This window comes from Camelus ferus, chromosome 4 (assembly GCF_009834535.1).
Source record: "Camelus ferus isolate YT-003-E chromosome 4, BCGSAC_Cfer_1.0, whole genome shotgun sequence".
Classification (NCBI taxonomy): domain Eukaryota; kingdom Metazoa; phylum Chordata; class Mammalia; order Artiodactyla; family Camelidae; genus Camelus; species Camelus ferus.
In genome coordinates this window covers 69,025,256-69,045,812 of record NC_045699.1, presented here as the reverse complement: position 1 = coordinate 69,045,812, position 20,557 = coordinate 69,025,256, and the positions used below count along the sequence as shown (strand labels likewise).

General features: G+C 37.3%; 1 protein-coding gene across 2 annotated transcripts in view; it reads right to left on the bottom strand.

Moving 5' to 3' along the window:
- Nucleotides 1-20,557, bottom strand: part of NUP188 (nucleoporin 188) — a 41,913-nt gene that overhangs the window by 16,201 nt on the left and 5,155 nt on the right. Inside the window, exons 2-20 of one of the 2 annotated variants that reach the window (XM_032478592.1) lie at nucleotides 18,406-18,460; nucleotides 17,361-17,434; nucleotides 14,673-14,757; nucleotides 14,016-14,096; nucleotides 13,482-13,526; nucleotides 12,638-12,730; nucleotides 12,376-12,495; nucleotides 10,004-10,215; nucleotides 9,154-9,268; nucleotides 8,458-8,658; nucleotides 7,475-7,564; nucleotides 5,306-5,371; nucleotides 4,208-4,327; nucleotides 3,535-3,661; nucleotides 1,813-1,965; nucleotides 1,486-1,612; nucleotides 1,186-1,273; nucleotides 1,015-1,091; nucleotides 189-303 (exon numbers count right to left, since the gene is read on the bottom strand). In XM_032478592.1, the coding sequence (XP_032334483.1) occupies nucleotides 189-303; nucleotides 1,015-1,091; nucleotides 1,186-1,273; nucleotides 1,486-1,612; nucleotides 1,813-1,965; nucleotides 3,535-3,661; nucleotides 4,208-4,327; nucleotides 5,306-5,371; nucleotides 7,475-7,564; nucleotides 8,458-8,658; nucleotides 9,154-9,268; nucleotides 10,004-10,215; nucleotides 12,376-12,495; nucleotides 12,638-12,730; nucleotides 13,482-13,526; nucleotides 14,016-14,096; nucleotides 14,673-14,757; nucleotides 17,361-17,434; nucleotides 18,406-18,460 (2,044 nt within the window). Of the gene's footprint in view, nucleotides 1-188; nucleotides 304-1,014; nucleotides 1,092-1,185; nucleotides 1,274-1,485; nucleotides 1,613-1,812; nucleotides 1,966-3,534; nucleotides 3,662-4,207; nucleotides 4,328-5,305; nucleotides 5,372-7,474; nucleotides 7,565-8,457; nucleotides 8,659-9,153; nucleotides 9,269-10,003; nucleotides 10,216-12,375; nucleotides 12,496-12,637; nucleotides 12,731-13,481; nucleotides 13,527-14,015; nucleotides 14,097-14,672; nucleotides 16,480-17,360; nucleotides 17,435-18,405; nucleotides 18,463-20,557 lie in introns of those variants that run through there. The other variant, XM_032478593.1, reaches the window with a different exon arrangement.

Below are 20,557 nucleotides of genomic sequence, written 5' to 3'. Positions count from 1 at the left end.
CTCTGAGCATTAAATGAGTTAATGCAGACAAAGTACCTACTACAGAATCTGGCACAGAGTTAATACTCAATACACAGAAACTGTTATCACCATAACTTCAGGACAACTGTTCTGCCCGCAAACTAAATGACTATAGTAGCTTGGGGCGGGGAAACTATTGCAGATGCTTCCATCTGACCAGATTTTACCTTGACAAGAGTGGTGATCAAGCGCAGAAAGGCAACAGTGACCCCATACTCGCCCTGAGGCTGTTCACTACCCATCAAGAGGTTTCCATATCCTCCAGCATTCATCCCCTCCGCACTGGGAAAAGACAGAGAGGCAGAGGGGGGAATAAAGGAGGGGGCAATTTCAAGGTTTCAAGAAACTGTAATCACAGAGCATTCTTGGTATTACCTACATGGCTTCCCCATAAAAGAGGACAGCTCTCAAAGGAACTCATCAAATCTAGGCTATTTTACACCCAGGGTAAGCATTAAGAACGTTACTTATTGATAAACAACCTTAAAAGTGAAAAATCAAATAAACACGAGGAAAACATCCTTGTCTTATAGGCAAGACAAAGCAAGGAGAGAATGCTCAGGCAGTAAAATGGAATCTGTGTATTAACAACTGATCTACCAGACAAGTTGACTGGCCATGAAACAAGGAAAAGTACAGAGTGACTGTGGGCTTAAAAAAGGGAAGCCAAGTCTCTGGATCCAGACATCTCTGGATTCCCTAGACTGGAAAGTTAATGCCCACATACCTAAGGTGACTGCTGGATGAGAAATACCTCTCTTTCTCTCAGGCTTTAAAGACTGTGACCCACCAGTGCTGGTCTAAGAGGACAGAAGCCTCTGTGCCCATCATCTCCTCTGCCTTGTCCTCACTCACTTCCAAGGAGAGGGTGATGGGCAAGAAGCAGAGTAAACAGGCACAGAGAAGCATCTTCAAAACTAATGAAGCTAGCTTAGACATGAAACATAAATGGCACTCCCAGGCAATATCCTCTACCCACCCGCTCTGGCTCACCTAATCATCTGACTCATGTTGGAGACCTGGTGGGCCACGAAAGGTAAAAAGCCTGTGTGACGAAGATCAGTCCAGACCTGAGCGGAGAAAAGAAGAGTCAAATGTCCATGTGTCTCCAGGTATACATTACGTGTGACACTTTTTGGCTGTTAGGAAGACTTGGGGCCTCACCTTTGCTGGGTTCCGGGCAGCCAAAACAGTCAAGCAATTGACACAAGAAGCAATGACATCCACAGGAGGGGAGATCACGGTCGTTAATCTGGTTGGAAAACAGTGCAGTGTACTCAGTAAAATGAATAATTTGACTTGTTCCATCACAAATATTTTCCAGTTCTTTCTTTCCAAGCCCCTCCTTGCAGCAGGAATGCAAAAACAGGAAAACCCTCAGCTGGGGATAGATACCACACCAGGGCTTCCCACAGTGGAATGTGTATAGACTTCAAGCCAGTAGGTGCATGACCAGATACTGACCGCTGCAGCAGCATGTAGATGCGGGACGTGATGGGCAGGAGACAGTCTGCTATCGACAGATCTGTACTGATGACTTTATGGACCAGATCAATAATGGGTTTGACCCGCTGGCAGTGCTGAATCACATCTGAAAGGAAAGCAAGCTTGTGATCTCAAAGAAAACAATTCTTTTAAGATCACTGAACAGTCTCTGAGACCCAGATAAACAAATTACACTAATCACAAGCTGGATGGTTCTGAATTTCATCTCGAAACTCTCTATTTTCCAAATCCTCTAAGCATGTCCGTATTTCTTCCCACAGCGATGTATCCCAAAGCCGACCTCACCTGCAGTGGAAACGACATGAAGCAGCATTTCAATCTCACAGGTGAAAAGGGTCCAGCTGCTATAGGAGTACTCCCAACGCACCAGGTAAGCCCTGTCGTCCAGCATTACTTGGCCCACAGTGCCCTGAGGTATGCGAAGGTTGGTCTGACCCCCTTAGGAGGAGAGAAAGAGAAATTAGTCTAATATCTGAGGGCTCAATAGGAAGAGGTTGACTCCTATAACAGACAGCAATATTTAATCACACAGAGATGCAGTCTCTAAATCCAACACAGCTACAGTTTTTTGCTTTCTTTCTTTTTTAGCTAACCCACCTCCCCAGTTTTTTTCCATTAAAAAGCAAAACAAAAACAAAAACAAAACTCGCTCTTGTCAGTGGGTAAGTGAGTCTTCCCATGTGTCTACAACAGCGGAGTGCAGAGTGGTTTTCCATTCCAGTGATGACTGGATGACAGGAAGACCACCTTATGGGACCGCAGGTGCCTGGGTCACTGTTAAGTCAGTAGTGATGTCAACATTAGAAGAGTAAGGCTGTTCCTTCCACATTTTACTCTTTGAGCACCTGGAATACACATGAGCTTACAAGAATGAAGTGGTCACTCTTACACACTGCCAGTAGGAAATGAAATTGCATCAAGCTTTTTCTAGAACTTAATTTGACACTATCCATTTAAGACTTTTTAATTATTATTTTTTGTAATTGTGGTAAAATATACATAAAATTTACCATTTTAACCATTTTTAAGTGTACAGACCAGTGGCATTAAGTACATTCACATTGTTGTGCAACCATCACTACCATCTACCCGAAGAACTGTTTTCATCTTGCAAAACTGAAATTCTGAACCCATTAACCAGTAATTCCCCTCTCCCTATCCCTCGGCCCCTGTCAAGCACTGTTCTACTTTCTGTCTCTGTAAATCTGACTACTCAAAGTACTTAATATGAGTGGAATCATATAATATTTGTCCTTTTGTGACTTACTTCATTTAGCATCATGTCTTCAAGGTTCACCCATGTTACAGCATATGTCAGAATTCCTTTTCTTTTTAAGACTCAATAATATTTCACATTTTGGCTCTTAGGAAGACTTAGTGTCTCACCTATATATACCACATTTTGTTTATCCATTTCATCTGTCAGTAGACATGTATTTAAAATTTTTATTGTGTATACCCTTGTACCCAACAATCCCACTTTGGGGAGTCTATGTACCAAAAATAAAAGTACCAGTGTATGTCCCCAGTGCAGTATAGTCTGTAGTGGCAAAAACCTAACATAACCTAAACATCCTTTAGAAGGGGAAAGATAAAAAATATGGAACATCAAGAATAATTATGTAGTTACTAAAAAGAATGAGTAAGATCCACATATAATGAAATCAAACTGCAGAATGAATTTGTGAGAGAATACAGAAATGTGTGAGAGGACACACACCAAACTCTTCACACTGATTATCTGATGAAGGCAGGTCTGAAGAGAGATCAACTTTAAAAAAATGTATCTCTGCACTGTTTCCCTTGTTATAATGACCGTGCATTATTTTTGAAGTAAAACAGTCTAATGATGCAAAACTGAGTAACTAATAATTTATTAACAAATCAACAAGCAGAGTGGAGAGGAGAAGGACCTGCTTTAAAGGCACCTTGTGTATTCAAACAGCAGTGAGGTCTGCATAGAGACCGTGGAAAAGAAGCTACTGAACCAGGGTCTGTCTCTCTTACCAAGAGGGTAAAGGAGTTTGGGTGTCTGCCTCCGCCAGAGAGTTCCATCTTCATGGGAGATCACATCATGGGGCTTGTGCTTATAAAGTTCATTGTAGAAAGACATCTTATCCAAGAAGCTATATACCTGCCAACATGCAGAGAAAAAACCCAGCCACACATTTACCAAGGGGACCTCTAAGAGACCCCTTACCTGCTTTTCTGCTCTTTTAGCCAGACTGTGTATGTGCTGACTCTCAAACTTCTCATAAACCCGTAACTGTGACTCTCCTTAGAATGGCCTCTGCTCTCCTTGTCAAATCCTCACCGCTCTTTAACACCCAACTCAAGGCCCCCCTCGCTCCACAGAGAGTTGCCTCTCTTGAACAGTATGATCTTTACCAATGACATTAATTATATATCACCTTGCTTATTACATACTTCTTGTATCTTTCATTTTCCTCCAAATAAATATTAAGGAACTTAACATTCTGTCTTATTCTCACAATACCTACAATAGATACTTAATAAAAAATTTTTATTTAATTTTATAGAATTGAGGCACTGTCTCTGGGATTTTTCATTCAACTTGAGACTAATTCTTGCCATGGTAGTGGAATTTCAATGCAGAAAGCAAAAAGGGTTCCTGAAAAACAGCTCCCACTTTATCTAAGCATCTAACTGAACCACCTACCTTCTTGGCAGTAGACTTCCCTGATACAAGGGCTCGCAGCAATTGCAGGAGTGGGGAGAGGAGATGGGGAAACATTCCACATACACTGTCCAGAATGATTCCAAGACCAGAGGTTGGCTCCTATGGTGGAAGGGAAAAAGTTACTGACCTTCACATCATCCACGAATTAACACATCTCTGAACTGTCCAGCAAGAGTAAGAAAATATAAAATTAATCCTTTCCTTTAGGCAGACATTATTCACCTCTAGTAATTTAAGACTTCCATGTTTCCACTGAAAAAGGCTATCAACAACTGAGTCAGGACCTGACGGGAGACCGCTGCCTCCAGGGACCTCTGCCCGGCTGCCCACTCCAGAGGAAGACCACACTGTCCACTGTGCAGGGCCTGTTCCCACTAATGCAAAAAGCACCCCACAATACATCAGCAGCTAGACACCACACATGAGCAACACATCCTCAATCTGATTATCGTTTCCTACCAGCTTCTCCTGGAACACTGATTCTGTAAGACTGGATAGTATCTCAGGAAAAAGAGGATACAATATACCAGCAAATCAATCAGGCCACAGTTCAAGGGACAACAGATTTATTCATCAACTGGATCTAGAGGCTTGAGGCTGTTATCAATGCTAAGACTAAGTCCTGGTGAGAAACTGCTCTCTCCAAAGCCAAATTCTGACTCTAACCTGTCACAATACTCTGAAAATTCATGACATAGTCACAATCCCCTAAGAGTACATTCAGGAGTTACAGCACCACTGGTGCCTGAGACTCTCAATGTAAAAAGACTTAGTGGGTAGGATAGATAACTCACTGGTTAATAATGTGGACTCAAGACTCATGTCAGACAGAACTCGATCTTGATCTTATCTGTCTAGCTGTCATGAGCTCGGGCAAGTTGAGTCACTTCACATCTCTGAGCATCACCTTTCCTCATATGCAAAATGATGATGATAACAATACTATCCAATTCACAGATTTCTGTGTAGATACTATGAGAAAATAGATCTAAAAGCTTAGGGTAAGACCCATCACAAAGTAAGTGTTCTCTTCTGCTACACAGAATATCATAGCAGAACTCCCTCTGACATACTTACTGTTCCCCAGAATAGTTCTGGAAGAGAAGGGTCTGCCAGGACTTCACATGCTGTGTCGATTACATCCTGTTGGGGGAGGGGGAAAAAATGGCTTATTTTCCCTAGCTGAACCAATCGTTTTTTTTCTAACTGTATTCTGTTAAAAGAAATATCAATAATACCTTCATCTAGTATGTCAGGAAAACTCTGGGATTAAAAAGTAAGGGATGTAATCTTAATCTGTTGTCTGATGTTAGGCAAATTAACCTTTCTGAACTTCAAAATCTTTTTCAGTAAAATGGTGAAAACACTATCTCCTTCACAGTGTTGTCGTAAGGATTAAATGAGATAACGTATGGGGAAATGAACTGCAAATTTTAAAATGTCCTGTAAATGCGAGGCAATAGGCTCAGCTAAACTGTGTTTGTAGAGGGCAAGAATAATGCCTTTTTAAGTTTTCATCCTCAGCACCTGGCACAGAGTTTGGCACACACACACTGGGAATTAATGAGGGCATGTGAAATGATTTTTTTTTTAATTCCAAGTACTAGGACACCTGTAACCCCAATATGTTAATATCAATCCTCTAGGGGTATAGTAGGATCCAAATACAACCAGAATTTTGGCAAAGGACACAAAGCTTCTTCTATGTGCCCCTAGAGCTTTAGAAATTGAGTCTTTCACTTAACACCAATTTCTTTTCTCTCCAATGATAAATATCCATCTTCATCAACTTCATCAATTTCTTTAATTTCTAAAATAAGTCATTAATCATTAAAAATGAATACAATGACTTATTTATAAAGAACTCCTCAAATGCCATTTCCCACTGAAAGGAACCAGGGCTCCTTGGAGAAAAGGCAGATTCTAAGTCTGGGACAAGAATCTTTTAAGATAATCCTGAAAGATTCTGTCATATCAAAAAGCAATAGAGCTATCAAAATATGTTAGTGTAAAACCAATTCAGAAAGTAACCTCAAAAAGCTCTTACTGGCCAAAGATGGGGCAATCCGAGTATAAGAATAACTGCAATGGATTAAAACACAATGTGTTTAATATGTTTAAATCCATGATTTCACAACGCTATGTAAAAAAATTTTAAAAACCTCACTAGCCAACTTGGTGGAGGATGCTAGGAAAAAGTGGTAAATACAGGAAAAGAAGCATATACAGTACTCTATACCAGAGTATTAAACAGTTAATGAGAGCAAATTTCTTTTTTTAATTGAGACATAACTGACATGTAACATTTTATTAGTTAAGTCAAGGGCACAAGATGATTTGATACTTGTATATATTACGAAACAAATCTTTTTAATAGCAGTGTTCCAACCGATAAACAAAAAAGGAAAGACAGAGTTAGAACAGTGCCACTTAGTAACCCCTAAAGAATTCATAGATTAAACAATGATGTGGCTTGTGGCTACCATCATGGACAACACAGCTATAGGCTAAAAGAAATCTGACAGACTTATCAACCAATAATGTGTGGATCTTGTTTGTTCATATCCTGATACAAACAAACTTATGACAAATTTATGATGTTTAGAAATTTGCACCCTAACTTGATTATTTGAAGATATGTTTTTTTTTTCAGATGTGATAATGGTTGTGAAGCTTTACTGAAATATTCGTATTAACTAAATGATGTCTGGGATTTGCTTCAAAATAATCAAGGAAGGAAGGGGCAGAAATGAATAAGATCAGCTGTGAGCTGATAACCTGGAAACTGGTGATGGGATCATGAGGGTTCCTTATACAATTTTGTCTCCTTTGGTATAACTTTGAAATATTTCATTTAAAAAATATTGCAGAATATTTATCAGCACCCACAGATGTTTGGGACAGATGCACTACAGAGTTAAAAAATGCAGTTACCAAACAGTTACCAAACATTGTGATTCCATTTCTAAAGAATTATATTTTTATATTTGGAAGGGAACACATCGAAATGTTAACAGAGGATATACTGTGTAGTGGGATTACACTTTTCTCTTTTCATTAGCACTTTCTATTTTTTATTTATCATTCTATGCATCATTTTTATAATACAACAAATGAAAAACAGCAATAAACAAATTATACTTGAAGTATATGGGTCTGTATTACATCAGCTCTGAAGAAGTATCTTAGGGAGATGGTTGCAAAGCTAGGCAGTGTAGACAGTCTCAACGATAGCCAGACACTGACCTGCTGATTGCCCAGTGTGTGCAGCTCCAGCGAGGTCAGAACAAAAGAAAGGAGTCCGTACACACACATGCACGCAGTGCTGGTGGTACACTGTAACGACAAAGGAGTCAGTGGGTAATGCTGAGTAACACCACTCTTCTCTAGATTTTATATGATTCCATTGTATTAATATAGTTTCGGTAAACAAATGGGAAGGGAACCTGAGTCTTCATAATTTTCTTAATTTAGTCCCAAGATCAGGAAGACAAAGGGAGAAAAGAGAAAGCAGGACCCACAAACACTACAACATAGTCAAGAAAAAAAATCAAAAGGGAACCATCATCAAAATGATCAAAGTTTTCATGGGGAAGAAAACCACATGCAGCCTCTGAAAAGGACAGAGTCGATGCTGGTACGAATGATGCGGCTGCCTGAACTGTCACCAATATACATCAACCAGTGCCCACAAGCTGGCTGAGTGAGGTTTCATTTCAGCACGTCAAAACAAGCTGATTAAACTGTGCCATTCAAACTAAGCCCCAATACAACACTCCAGAGAATTTCTAATTCATCCTGCTACAGTTGAATAAGGACCACCCGCAAAAGATTTCTCCAGTCAGTATACCAAAGCTATCTTCTAAGAGATACACCATAGTGGCATGGTGCATCTGCCACTGCCAGTCAGACACGGTAGGTGCAAACAGTATCCACCACTAACTGCTAATAACTATTCCTGTGGGTAAATTCTATCTTCTTCAGTCTCAATTTCCTAATGTGTAAAACAGGATGATAATCCCTAGTGCACAGAAGCATTGCAAATAACATACTGCACAAAGTCCTGAGCACAACGTCTGTCACAGTAAATGCTCTATAAAGGTTAGTTTAAAAATTATCATTATCCACATCACTTACAATTATTATTACTATTACCATGATTCATTAATGAGCTCCTGCCCTGCTCTTTGCCCACTCTCATGCTCAAACACCAGTAGCCCAAGCCTCACATCATTTCCCCCACTGGCCAGTGAGCGGAGTAATCGGGTCAAGTACTGAAATACGTTCAGCTGGATGGCTGTGCCCCCTATCTTCCGAACAACACTGCTTGTCTCTTCTGGATTCAGGGTGTGACGGAGGAGAGCCCAGGCCAAAAGCACTGGGGCATGATGTGGAATGTCCCCAAAGGTCAACATCAAACGGTCCATATCCTAATGAAAAGAGGAAAGATCTGTGTCACTTAACAGAAAGGGTCACGACCCTTCCAAAAGATCCCTCATCATGCTTAATAAGTCTTCCATTCACCCACAGTGGCCCCCCTCTCCCATTCTGACATTTTACTCTTTTCCAAACCCCCCACCACCTCATTAATGGACTCTTCAATTATTCTTTCCTTAACCCACAATTTATTTCTTCTGATTTTAAATAGTATTAATCTAAGATTACAAAATACATGTTCAAATGGAGACTCGAAAATTTCCCCCGATGCTTCTAGAACTTTCCTGGATCTCTCCTCATTTTCTTTCTGACCATCCCATCTTAATGTTCTTCCCCTTTGCTCTTCTTTCACAGGCTCCATAAAGACAGACAACTCCCAAGGTTCTGTCCTGAGGCCTTTTTTGTCCTTATCTCCCTGAGGGACTCTCCTCATTTTCACAGATTCAACTATCATCATCTGAATAGATAAGAGGCTGTTCCAAGTTCACCTGACAGATAAGCCCATCCTGCGCAAACTGGTGCAGTTCTCTTCTGTCATCCAAAGCACACTTATGCAAGGACTCAATATCCATGCCTTCCACCAGGATAAGGGCACTAAAGTAGCTAGAAAGAAAAACAACACCATGGTGTCACATATGCTACTCTGAACCTCAATAAGGTGACATGTAAGACACTTTAGTGTCAAAAAATTCACTGAGTTATTTTACATTCTTTTTTCATACTAAGACTTCTAAATCTTGTACGTTTTTACAATTCCAGCACATCTCGATTTGACCAGCTATAATTTAAGTGCCTGGTAATCTTCTGTAGCTTGTGCCTACCAAATCGTAGATCTAGTACCAAAGGTTTCTATAGACACCAATTACATCTGACCTAGATAAACTGTCTCACTGGTCAAGTGTGTATCTTTGTTCACAGAGGAAATAGGCCTCAAAATGTGGATATACTCACTGCTATAAAATTCAAAGTCTACCAACTATGACCTCAAAGAGGACAGGGAACACACCTGCCTTATTTATCATTGTCTTCTGAACATTTGCACAGTGCCTGGTCTACAATAGCTGCTCAACAGATTTTTTTGTAGAACAAAAGGATGAACCCCTTAGACGAAAACAATAAGAACAGAATGCAATACTTATTTGGAGAGAAGGTGTCCCTCTAAATCCAAGTCTTTACTCCCTGTATGACCTGGAACGTGGTAGTACATCCATTTATTTCCCCACTTACTAAGTGAAAAGTACACCTACCCCCCTTCCCCTCACCCATTCACAGGACCACCACAGTATCAATGCTGTAAATACTGTACAAGTTCTAAGACCTCAATTCGTTCAGACTTACCCAATCCGATCCACAAAAGGATCCATGGTCTCATCCACCAGGTGCCTATTAGTCTGCCTGCTACCAAATCCTTGCTCTTTAAACATCTTGGTTAATACCAGTAAGTCACTAGGTGCCATCTCAAAGTATGCATAATAAAGGAAAATAATTTCCAGCAGCATGGACTGCTCCCGAAGGCACTGAACAAACCAGCGAGACACCTGGCGCTCAGTCTGCAAGACCAATGAATAAAAATGGGAGAAAAATAAAGTCAGATTTTTAAACACATTTAAATTTTTATTTTGATTAGGCAATACATATATAAAAATAAGGTTAAAAAATAAGCCTCCCTCCCTACAACTCCTATTGCTCAGTCAACCAAACCTCTTCCCAGAGGCAACCACTGTTAAAAGATTTTTGTTTTTCCTTCCAGTAATATGCCGTATACATTCATTCACTCATACTAGTGGTTGCTGGGGGCTGGGGTCACAGACCACAAACTTTCTGGGTAGACGTAAGTGTTCTGTATCTTGATCATGCAGCATATAACTACATACAACTGCCAAAACTCAAGCTGTACATTTAAAATGAGTGAACTTTTCTGGATATAAATTATACCTGAATAAAGCTGGTGGATGCTACAGATTTGTCATTTACACAAATCACTTCTTGTAAGTATGAATGGATTTATAGGTAGGATAAACTCTTAAAGTGGAATTACTAGGTCAAGAAATATGTGCTTTTTAATTTTTAGATATTATCATAATATTTTCCATTAAAAGTATGAGTTTATACAGCAAAATATGTGCCCATTATCCCATCCCTTGGGTAAGAGTGTTGTTACGTGAATATATTCATTCCATTTGCCTGTTTTTCTGTTGGGTTTTGTTTATTGCTTTATAGGAGCTCTTTCTATTTTAAGAAACTTTTGGGCTATGAGTTTGTCTTTTTACTTTGCTTACAGCACTATTTTTGGTTTTTTGCCTTGTAAAAGTTTTTGATCTGATGTTGCTGGGTTTTATCATTTTTTTTCCTTTTATGTCTTCAGAGTTTTAAAGTCTTTCCAGGGGAGAGGGTATAGCACAGGGGTAGAGTATGTGCTTAGCATGCATGAGGTCCTGGGTTCAATCCCCAGAACCTCCATTAAAAAGAAACTAACAAACAAACAAACCTAATTACTACCCTCACCAAGAAAAAAAGTGAAAAAAAAAAAAAAGGAGACAAAAGTAAAATGGCAAAATATTTTTTTTTGAAAGTCTTCTCCACTCCGAAAAAAATAAAAATAAAATCACCTCCCAAGTTTTCTTCTAGTATGTTTATAGTTGACTCTTTTAAATTTAAATCACTGATCTCTCTCTGACTTTCTTCTGGTAGAAGGAATGACATGGAGATACAGTTTGATTTTTCTCCAGATGGCTACCCAGTAGTTCTAACACCATGAACTGACTAACCTAGCATTTCCCCACTGACCTGAAATGCCATCTTTATCATACACTAACTCCTGATCAGCGTTTGGTATGCAGCTAGACTTCCTATTCTGTGCTGTTCATCAGTCTGTTTATTCATGTACCAATGCCATGCTTTAAATTACTGTAGTCTTATCAACTAATAAAGCTAATTTTCCTTTTTCAAAAGCTTCCTGGCTACTCTTATTTTTTCAAACCAGTTTTGTCTAGTTCTAAAATAAAAGACAAAAGAAATAACTTGTTAGTATTTTTTCTAGGATCACACTAGATTTATAGATTAAAATAAGAAGTACTGACACTTTTATGGTACTGAGTCTCTCTATTCAAGAATGTGGCTTGTCTTTCCATTTGGTTATGACTTCTTTTTACAGTTTTAGCATTTTAAAGTTCCCTTCATTTAGATTTTGGATTGCCATAAGCTTATTCCTGAGAAATTTATGTTTTTGATGCTATTGTAAGTGGGCCCTTTTCGTCTATTAAATATTTTAAATAGCTACTGTCTGTATTTTTCTTGAATTGTTTTAATAAACATGTATTATTTTCAAAACAAAAAGGTCATGCTCCAATCTAAATGCAGATTGGTTTAAGACTCATATAAAACAATTAAACTAGTGTCACACATTTAATAGATAATGATAATAAAGAAGGTAAAATCTTAGATTTAGAGTTCCATTAACCACTGAGAACATATTAGGTAAGAACAAAAAGTAAATTAACTGGATAGACAAAGTCAAAGGGAAAGGTCCAAATTAAGTACTATTAGTTAAAGTCAATGTTTTGATCCATATGACATGTTTAAACTTTTCTAAAGAATAATCATTTATATATAAAAGTTTTAAGTTAATAAGTGAATGAATAATTTAACCTGTAGCTCTATGAGTAAGGATATACAATTCTGAGTTACAGAAGGGGCCAATAACCACATACCATGAGGTTTCCATGTGTCTCCCATGTTGGTGCTTCAGTTTTATAAAGCTCTTCAAACTGCTGTCTGTATTTTATAACTAGCTCCTTCTCCAATTTATCAACACAGTCTGCATATTCAACCTTAAAAAAAAAAAATTCCGAAACACAGTAACTTATACCTAAAGAAAAGGTAGATATTTAAAAGAACACAAATATAAATAAATTATTTAAAACGGTTGAAATTTACAGGGTAAAGAGAACCAAGAGGACTAAATGGGCTTACCCTATAGGGGTGTCTTTCATCTTGGAAATAAGTGAGAAGGTGCAAGACACAACGAAGAATACAGGTTCTTTCTTCATAGTAATAATCTGCAATCTGGGAAGAACCCAAAGATTCAAAATCAGTTACCTCTGCACAGAAGATACTCAATTTTAAATTTACAGATAAAGAGATCACTTAAAGGTGTGGATGGAAAAGTCTCATCTATATAAGCAATCACAGAAATGAAGACACAGTATTTGGCCTCAAAAAAGCAAAAGACCTTCAGGAACTAGGATTCAAGTAAAATACTACAAGAGAAAATGAATTATTTAATAATATAAACAAGTTTTCTAGCATGATTTCTCAGTTGGGAATTGAAGTAACACACAGTGCTACAAACTGATAGCCTAAATATATGAAAGCAAATACAAAAATGCCACTAGTATATGTCCTAATTGCTTGCAACTGATGTACTTAGTTCTCACTAAGTACCAAATAGGAAACTACTTCATACGACACAATCAAATTCCATGATCCTAAGTGAGAAGGTTACTTCGAAGGTTGGAGAGAGATAAAGAAATAAAAAAATACAAGTTAATCCTATTGCATTTAGACCTAGAGAAAAAATATCCATGAACCACTTCTCACCCCCAGTTGCTGAAGAATCTCTTTTGAAAAAATATTTCAGTTGGGTCCAGCAGATAAAAGCCTCTTGTTTCACAAATGAGTTAATAAGAAGCTTCTTCATTAAGACCTCAATGCTTACTCAACAAAAAAGGCAAAGGCAGCAATGCTCAGGAGAACAAGGTCAAGAAGCTGTTGTCCGATTTTACATCAAAGAATGGAAACGGTGACTAGTACTGACCTTCAGGATTAAGGCCTGGCTCTGCCTCTCATCTTGCAGTACCGTCTGAAGAAAAAGAGAACAGTCAAGAAGCCATCTTATAAGCAAAATCAATTAGTGAAGAAAAGGTAAACATCTTCACCGTACCCTTCAAGATTATAATTGCCCATTCATTTCTGGATACATTTTTCGCCTAAATATATCCAACTGTGTGCTTAAATCCCAGCTCCCCTCCTCTGGTCTCAATTTCTCATATGTAAAATGAGGGGCCGGATAGGCAAGATGTTGTCTCAGGTTCTTTTCAGCTCTGATATCCTGAGGTTCTATGATTAACATGTCAATCTTTGACCTCTCCACCCCTCCAAGTCTGAGGACAGACCTCAGCTTAAGCAGATGTGTTTTTTTTTTTTTTTAAGTCTTACAAAGCCTTTCCTGAGAATAGCTGTATCTGATCACCTATCTGTTGCAGAGAACTGGTATCAAAACCCTAAATTATCTAAAACCAACAAAGAAAAGGATAAACCCAGGAGAAGGGAGTTGGATACAGCTACAGACCTTTAGTAAGTCCCGAGTACCTCTGTAATCCTCTTGAAGGTAACACTGGAGTAACTGCACACTCTGTTCTTCATCAAGACCCTGAAAACAGAAGTCATAAGGGAGGGAACAGCCACCTCAGCTTAGAAACCACACATAGCATGTAAAGCAATCTAAAGATTTGTCCTCTGGAATGAACGAAGAGCTTGAATTAAAAAAAAAAAATTCTTTTGGATTCCATACAACGTAACAATTTTAACCCAAACAGGAAAAAAAAGGAGTAGCCACTGATATGTAATTTACATGCCAACTGAATTTACATGTCAGAAACAACTGTGCTTATTCACCAAGCACATTAATAAAGCAACAGGCATGATCTGGATTTCCAAAAATTAAAAGGAAACAGCTACATAAATAGATACAACCTAGTCAACTTAAAGAACACCATAAGTATGCTGAAGAAAACTCTGTATGTATGTAGTAAACGGGTCAGGCAACTTGACTTGTGGCTTTTACCAAGAAGAGCTACAACTTGGGCATTTCTGAAACACAATATGCTCAATTTAATCTCCCAAACTGAAATAAACCAAATTTTCATTAACAATCACTAACAATAAAACCATGCATATCCATCCATCCTGCAGGTAATAAACTGAGCAAGTGTTCATTTTTACTCACCAAAAACTTGCTGATTCTTAAACCCAGTTCCTTCAGTGGTGAAGCTACATCTTTACTAGCTTTCACTCTTTCAGCTGAATTTGGACTATGAAAAGAACAGTGAATCATTTCCTCATTCTCAATGATCCTCTAGGGGTTTAAAATAAAAATACTTAAAGATATTTTTACTACAGACCTTTTTCTGTCCTTTAAGTGCCTATAAAATACATACACACACAAAAGTTCATCTCTACAGACTTTTTAACACAAAACTATTTATGTCTAAGTAATAAATATAGTATATGTCTGTTACAAACTACAGTTATAACTATATTACTTGTAGATATATTGAATTACATTCATTATTTTTGATCCTTACAACTATCTTGGAAGGTAAACATTACTATGCCCACTTTACAAATGAAATTAACAACACTTAGAAAGAATAAATAACTTACCAAAAACCCCACAGCTAACAACAAGTTGAAGTGAAATTTAAAACCAGATCTGTTAGTACATATACATATATTACCTAGCTCTGCCCACTGGGAAAGCCTAAATGTTACGACATCCCAGTAGCAGGGAGTACACCCAGCACCCAGATCTTGATTTCTAACATCATTCTCTAATAAAAGGTACCAGAATTCCTTGGAGAAATGGCTGATGCTAGAGCTGAGGTGGGGAAAATACTAGATGAGCCTGGAGCATCCTGTAATGCCAGAAAGTAAGAAAATGCTCAGAAAACAAAAGGATAGCAGCCTATCAAAAAGACACAGAAACCAACCTGAAAGAGCTCCCACTGGCCAAAGCTGGAACAAGGTATAAACAAAGCATAAAATAAATGAGACCATAATGATCTAAATAAAGGAATGAATAAATAAATATATGTAAATAAATGGGAAAGAAAGGAAAAAAATCTTTCTATAGAAGAAGTCTCAGTAATATACATAGATGCTACCTGCCAGAGAAGGTAGAGTTTAATTCCACTACATCCCTAAACTGAAAAGTGGGCTATACTTAGTGACTTCACTTTCAAAAAACAGAGTAGGGAAAAGGAAAAAATTTACTTTACAGAGGAGAAACTTGGCAAATGCTGCTCTACCCAAGTGAGCAAGGTTATAAAGTCACCAGTGATTTCATATGGATAATATGTATCCTCTGCTCTGATGTAATAAGAATGGCACTTCACTTTTGCATATTCTTTCCAAAAACCCACAACCTCAATCTAATAATGAAAAAAAAAAAATCAGATGATTCCAAATTGAGGGCACTCTACTACAAAATAATTGACCAGTCTTCTTCAACACTGTTTAAGGTCATGAAAATCAAGGAAAGACTGAGATACTGTAACAGCTAAGAGCTAAGGAGACATGATAATTAAATGTAAATGTTACCCTGGGTTGAATCCTGGAACAGAAAGAGGACATTAAAAAGAATTTTTTTTAATTAAAAAAAAATTAAATTTAAATTAAGCCTGCAGTTAAAAAAAAAAAATCTGTCAGACTTTAAATCCCAAGCTACTATAAAAGGAAATTTTATCTTAAAAAAAAAAAAAAACTCACGCCACTAATGCCCATTCTATGAACTAGAGCATGTTGTTGTTGGATTTTTTTTTTTTTTAAGAGAGACTTTCACATTTTACAGAAAATCCACAACACAAAGGCTAGTATAAGGTTAAACAGTAAGTTTTGAAAGAGGCAACACAGAATGATGATTAAGAACATAGACACTAGAGTAAAACTGCTAGGTTTGAATCGTGGTTCTACCACTTACTAGCTGTGTGACCTTGGGCAACTTACTCAACCTCTTTGTGCCTCAGTTTCCCCATCTGTAAAATGGAAACAACAATAATAAAAATGTCCAAATGTGGTAATACAGTGATTATCTTCCTTTTAAAGTCCCTGTATTTTAGATACATGGTGAAGTATTTACATATAAAATAAGTATCTAGGAGTTACTTCAAAATAATTATGGGGGAAGAGTTACTAGATGATCAAAAAAAGAAAGTTCTTCACTAATCTAAGAGAATGAAGATGGAGGGGAAGATGCAACAAAATCAACAGATGTTCAGAAGTAGAAGGGAAATGAGAGCAGTCTGGGAACTACGATACACAGTAGAATGAGATCTGGACTAGGAATTAAGATACAAGAGTCTCATCCTACAAGATGTATTCTCTTCTTTTTAAACCACTTTGTATTTTATTATCGTTGTTTTCCACTGCCCAACAAAAAAATCTATATATTCAAACAAAGAATAAAAACAGTACCTATCTCAAAGTGTTGTTGTGAGGATTAAATAATTTACAGTAAGTCTAGTGCTTAGAACAGCTGGTACCTAGTGAACAACACGTGTCAGCTGCTGTTACCACTGTTCACTGCTATATCCTAGCTTTTGGTGCTGACAGTTTCTCACACAAACGTGACAGACTGAAATAAATATTAGGAACATCAGTTGAGTATTTAACAAGTCCTCATCCCCAGACGCTAGGGTTATATAATGGATTCAACAAAACTGTATTTTTAGAAGGGATCTCCTCTTCCTTCAACACGTAGAAAAAATGTGCCCTACTCTTTTTCACTGGTAACCAAACTGTATACTCTCTGATCAACCTAACCCAGCAATATTATGAAATCCTACACAAGGATGGTTTCATCTATGCCAGGTTCCTCAGGGGAATTACTCAAACGAGACCCATGGAATAGCCATACCTGGGAGGTTTATAGTAAGAAAGCCCTTCTAACAGACGCTGCCAATGTTTATTCAGCTCTGCCTCAATCTGATTCTGAAAAAGAATAAGGAAATTATACAAATGCAATTTTAATCAGATTCTAGGATCACATTGAGGATTACATATTCCTTCGAGTCGTTTTAACATGTATTTTCCTCACAGTTGAAATAATTTTGAATATAGAATTGTGTAGCCTCCTTTTCTTTGTTTAACATTCTAACATAATGACTTAACCTTATTATGAAAATTTTGATAAATATCCTTTCTAGTGGTTGCATAATATTTTATCAAGTGGCTAGATCATAATTCATCTACCATTCCTCTAAAGTTGATACACTTAAGCTGGCTGTAATTCTCTATTTACATGAATAATACTACGGTAGAGAGCTTTGTACAATATTTTTTCAGGATTTCTTTAAAGATATATTTCTGGAAGTGGAATTATCAGATGAAGGCATATCAAAAAAATGTTAAGACTCTAAAAAAGTGTAACATTCATTATGTTAATTACAGTAACAATAGTAATAACTGAACGTCATCTTAACACTTTACCCTCACAGGGTCAGAACACCCAGGGACCAACATGAAGAACTGTCCTCTATTGATTACATACTCGGAAATGTCCTAGAAACCTCAGCCTCTGTGACTTAAGCAGCTAGCTAAACAGAAAAGGAAGAAAAGGCAAGCAAAGTATGAAACAGAGAAAAGACCTGAGAATCTTCCTCAGCCTGGGGTAGTAAAATGGTATTTGCACCCCTATCCTCAGCAGTCAGTCAAGTAGCACTGGCATCTTTTCAGAAAAGAAATCACTAAGGTCCAAAGAAAAGTGGAGATTTAGAAAACTTCAGCTACGCTATAAGATACACTGCATTTCAGCTGGGAAAAGTGGGAAATGCATAATGACTACAAAGTTTTAGGAATAAAAAATGTGTTTACCTCCTACTTCAAAGAGAAGGCAGGGGGTTTTTTGGGAATATAAGCTACACAAAGAACCACAGAATCCATTCAAGAACACCACCACTTACCAGTTCTCTCAGAGCTGACCTTCCAAGCAGAATTGTCCACAGTTCTCTACTGCTCCTGAAAAATGACAGAAAACAGGTAATTTTGCTCTTTTAGGAAAAAAAAGTAATTATAGAATAAATGAAACACAATAATTAATGAATTACAGTACATCTTTTATGCTTAGAAGACACCTCAATTTAGTATTTCTATCTCCTCCCATCTAACTAAAATGTAGCAACCAATAAGGAACAAGAATCTAGAAAAAGACTAATTTATTTCATCTCTGGAAAATTTTCTAAATACATGACATAATGCACTTTCTTTTTCTTTTTTGTCTTTTTTTATTTAAAAAAAATTTTTTCATAATGCACTTTCTTCATCAAGTAAAGTCTAACAGTCACGATGAATGGCACTACATTCATTCATTTATTAATAAATTCCCAGTAGGTGCCACATGCAGTGCTAGACACATGAGATTAAAAAACACACATAAGATGTAGTCCCTGCCCCCAGTAAGGTCTTCAGATATACTCACAATCATGTGCTAACTCCAGTTCCTTCCCTCATTCATGCCTTTGGAATTTCAGGAAACATGTTTTGTGTTTTTTTCAAGTCCAGAATTAAACTTTAAAATGTAACCGTTAAGAAAGTCTCCCAAGAAAGGGTTATAAAAAGTATACTAAGCCCTAGAATAGGAACCTGAAATAATTAACACTGCCTAGAAAGCCTATCTGCAGAGAGAAGATGAAAAGGTCCTAATGAAATATACTAGACAGTTAACAACAAAAAAGCAAGCTATATTAACTATTAGGATAAACTGAAAAATCTTTCCCCCATTAAGACAGTAACACAAAGCACCAGCCCTATCTAAAAATGGTCTTTCAGGTTATCCCATACTCTTGGATTGGAAGAGTTAATATTGTTAAATGGCCATACAACCCAAAGCAATCTACAGATTTAATATGATCCCTCTATCAAATCACCTATGACATTTTTCACAGAACTAGAACAAAAAAACCCTAAAATTTATATGGAACCATAAAAGACCCAGAATTGCCAAAGGAATTCTGAGGAAAAAGCACAAACCTGGAGACATAAACCTCTCAGACTTCAGACAATACTACAAAGCTACAGTAAACAAAACAGCATGGTATTGGCCAAAAAAAAAAAAAAAGAGTAGATAAATGGAACAGAATAGAGAGCCCAGAAATAAATCTACACACCTACAGTCAATTAATGTTTGACAAAGGAGGCAATAATATACAACAGAGAAAAGACAATCACTTCAGCAAGTGGTGTTGAGAAAGCTGGACAGCCACATGTAAATCAACAAAGTTAGAACATTCCCTCACACCATACACGAAAATAAATTCAAAATGGCTTAAAGACTTAAATATGAGACATGACACAATAAAACTCGTAGAAGAGAACACAGGCAAAACATTCTCTGACATAAATCATCATAATGTTTTCTTAGGTCAGTCTCCCAAGGCAATAGAAATAAAAGTGAAAATAAACAAATGGGACCTAATCAAACTTACGAGCTTTTGCATAGCAAAGGAAACCAGAAACAAAACAAAAAGACAACCTATAGACTGGGAGAAAATATTTGCAAATGATGTGATCAACAAGAGATTAATTTCCAAAATACACAAACAGCTCATACAACTCAAAAACAAAATAAAAATAAAATAAAAAAAATAAAAAGACCCAATCAAAAAATGGCAGAAGACCTAAACAGACGTTTCTCCAAAGAATACCAATGGCCAATAGGCACATGAAAAGATGTTCAATATGGGTAATTATCAGAGAAATGCAAATCAAAACTACAATGAGATTTCACCTCACACCTATCAGGATGGCCATCATTAAAAAGTCCACAAACAATAAATGCTAGAGAGGGTGTTGAGAAAAGGGAACCCTCCTACATTGCTGGTGGGAATGTAAAACAGTGCAGCCACTACAGAAAACCCTACGGAGGTTCCATAAAGAACTAAAAATAGACTTACCATATGATTCAGCAAATCCCACTGCTGGGTATGTATCTGGAGACAACCCTAACTTGAAAAGATACATGCACCCCAATGTTCACAGCAGCACTATTTACAATAAGCAAGACATGGAAGTAACCTAAACGTCCATCAATAGATGAATGGATAAAAAAAGATGTGG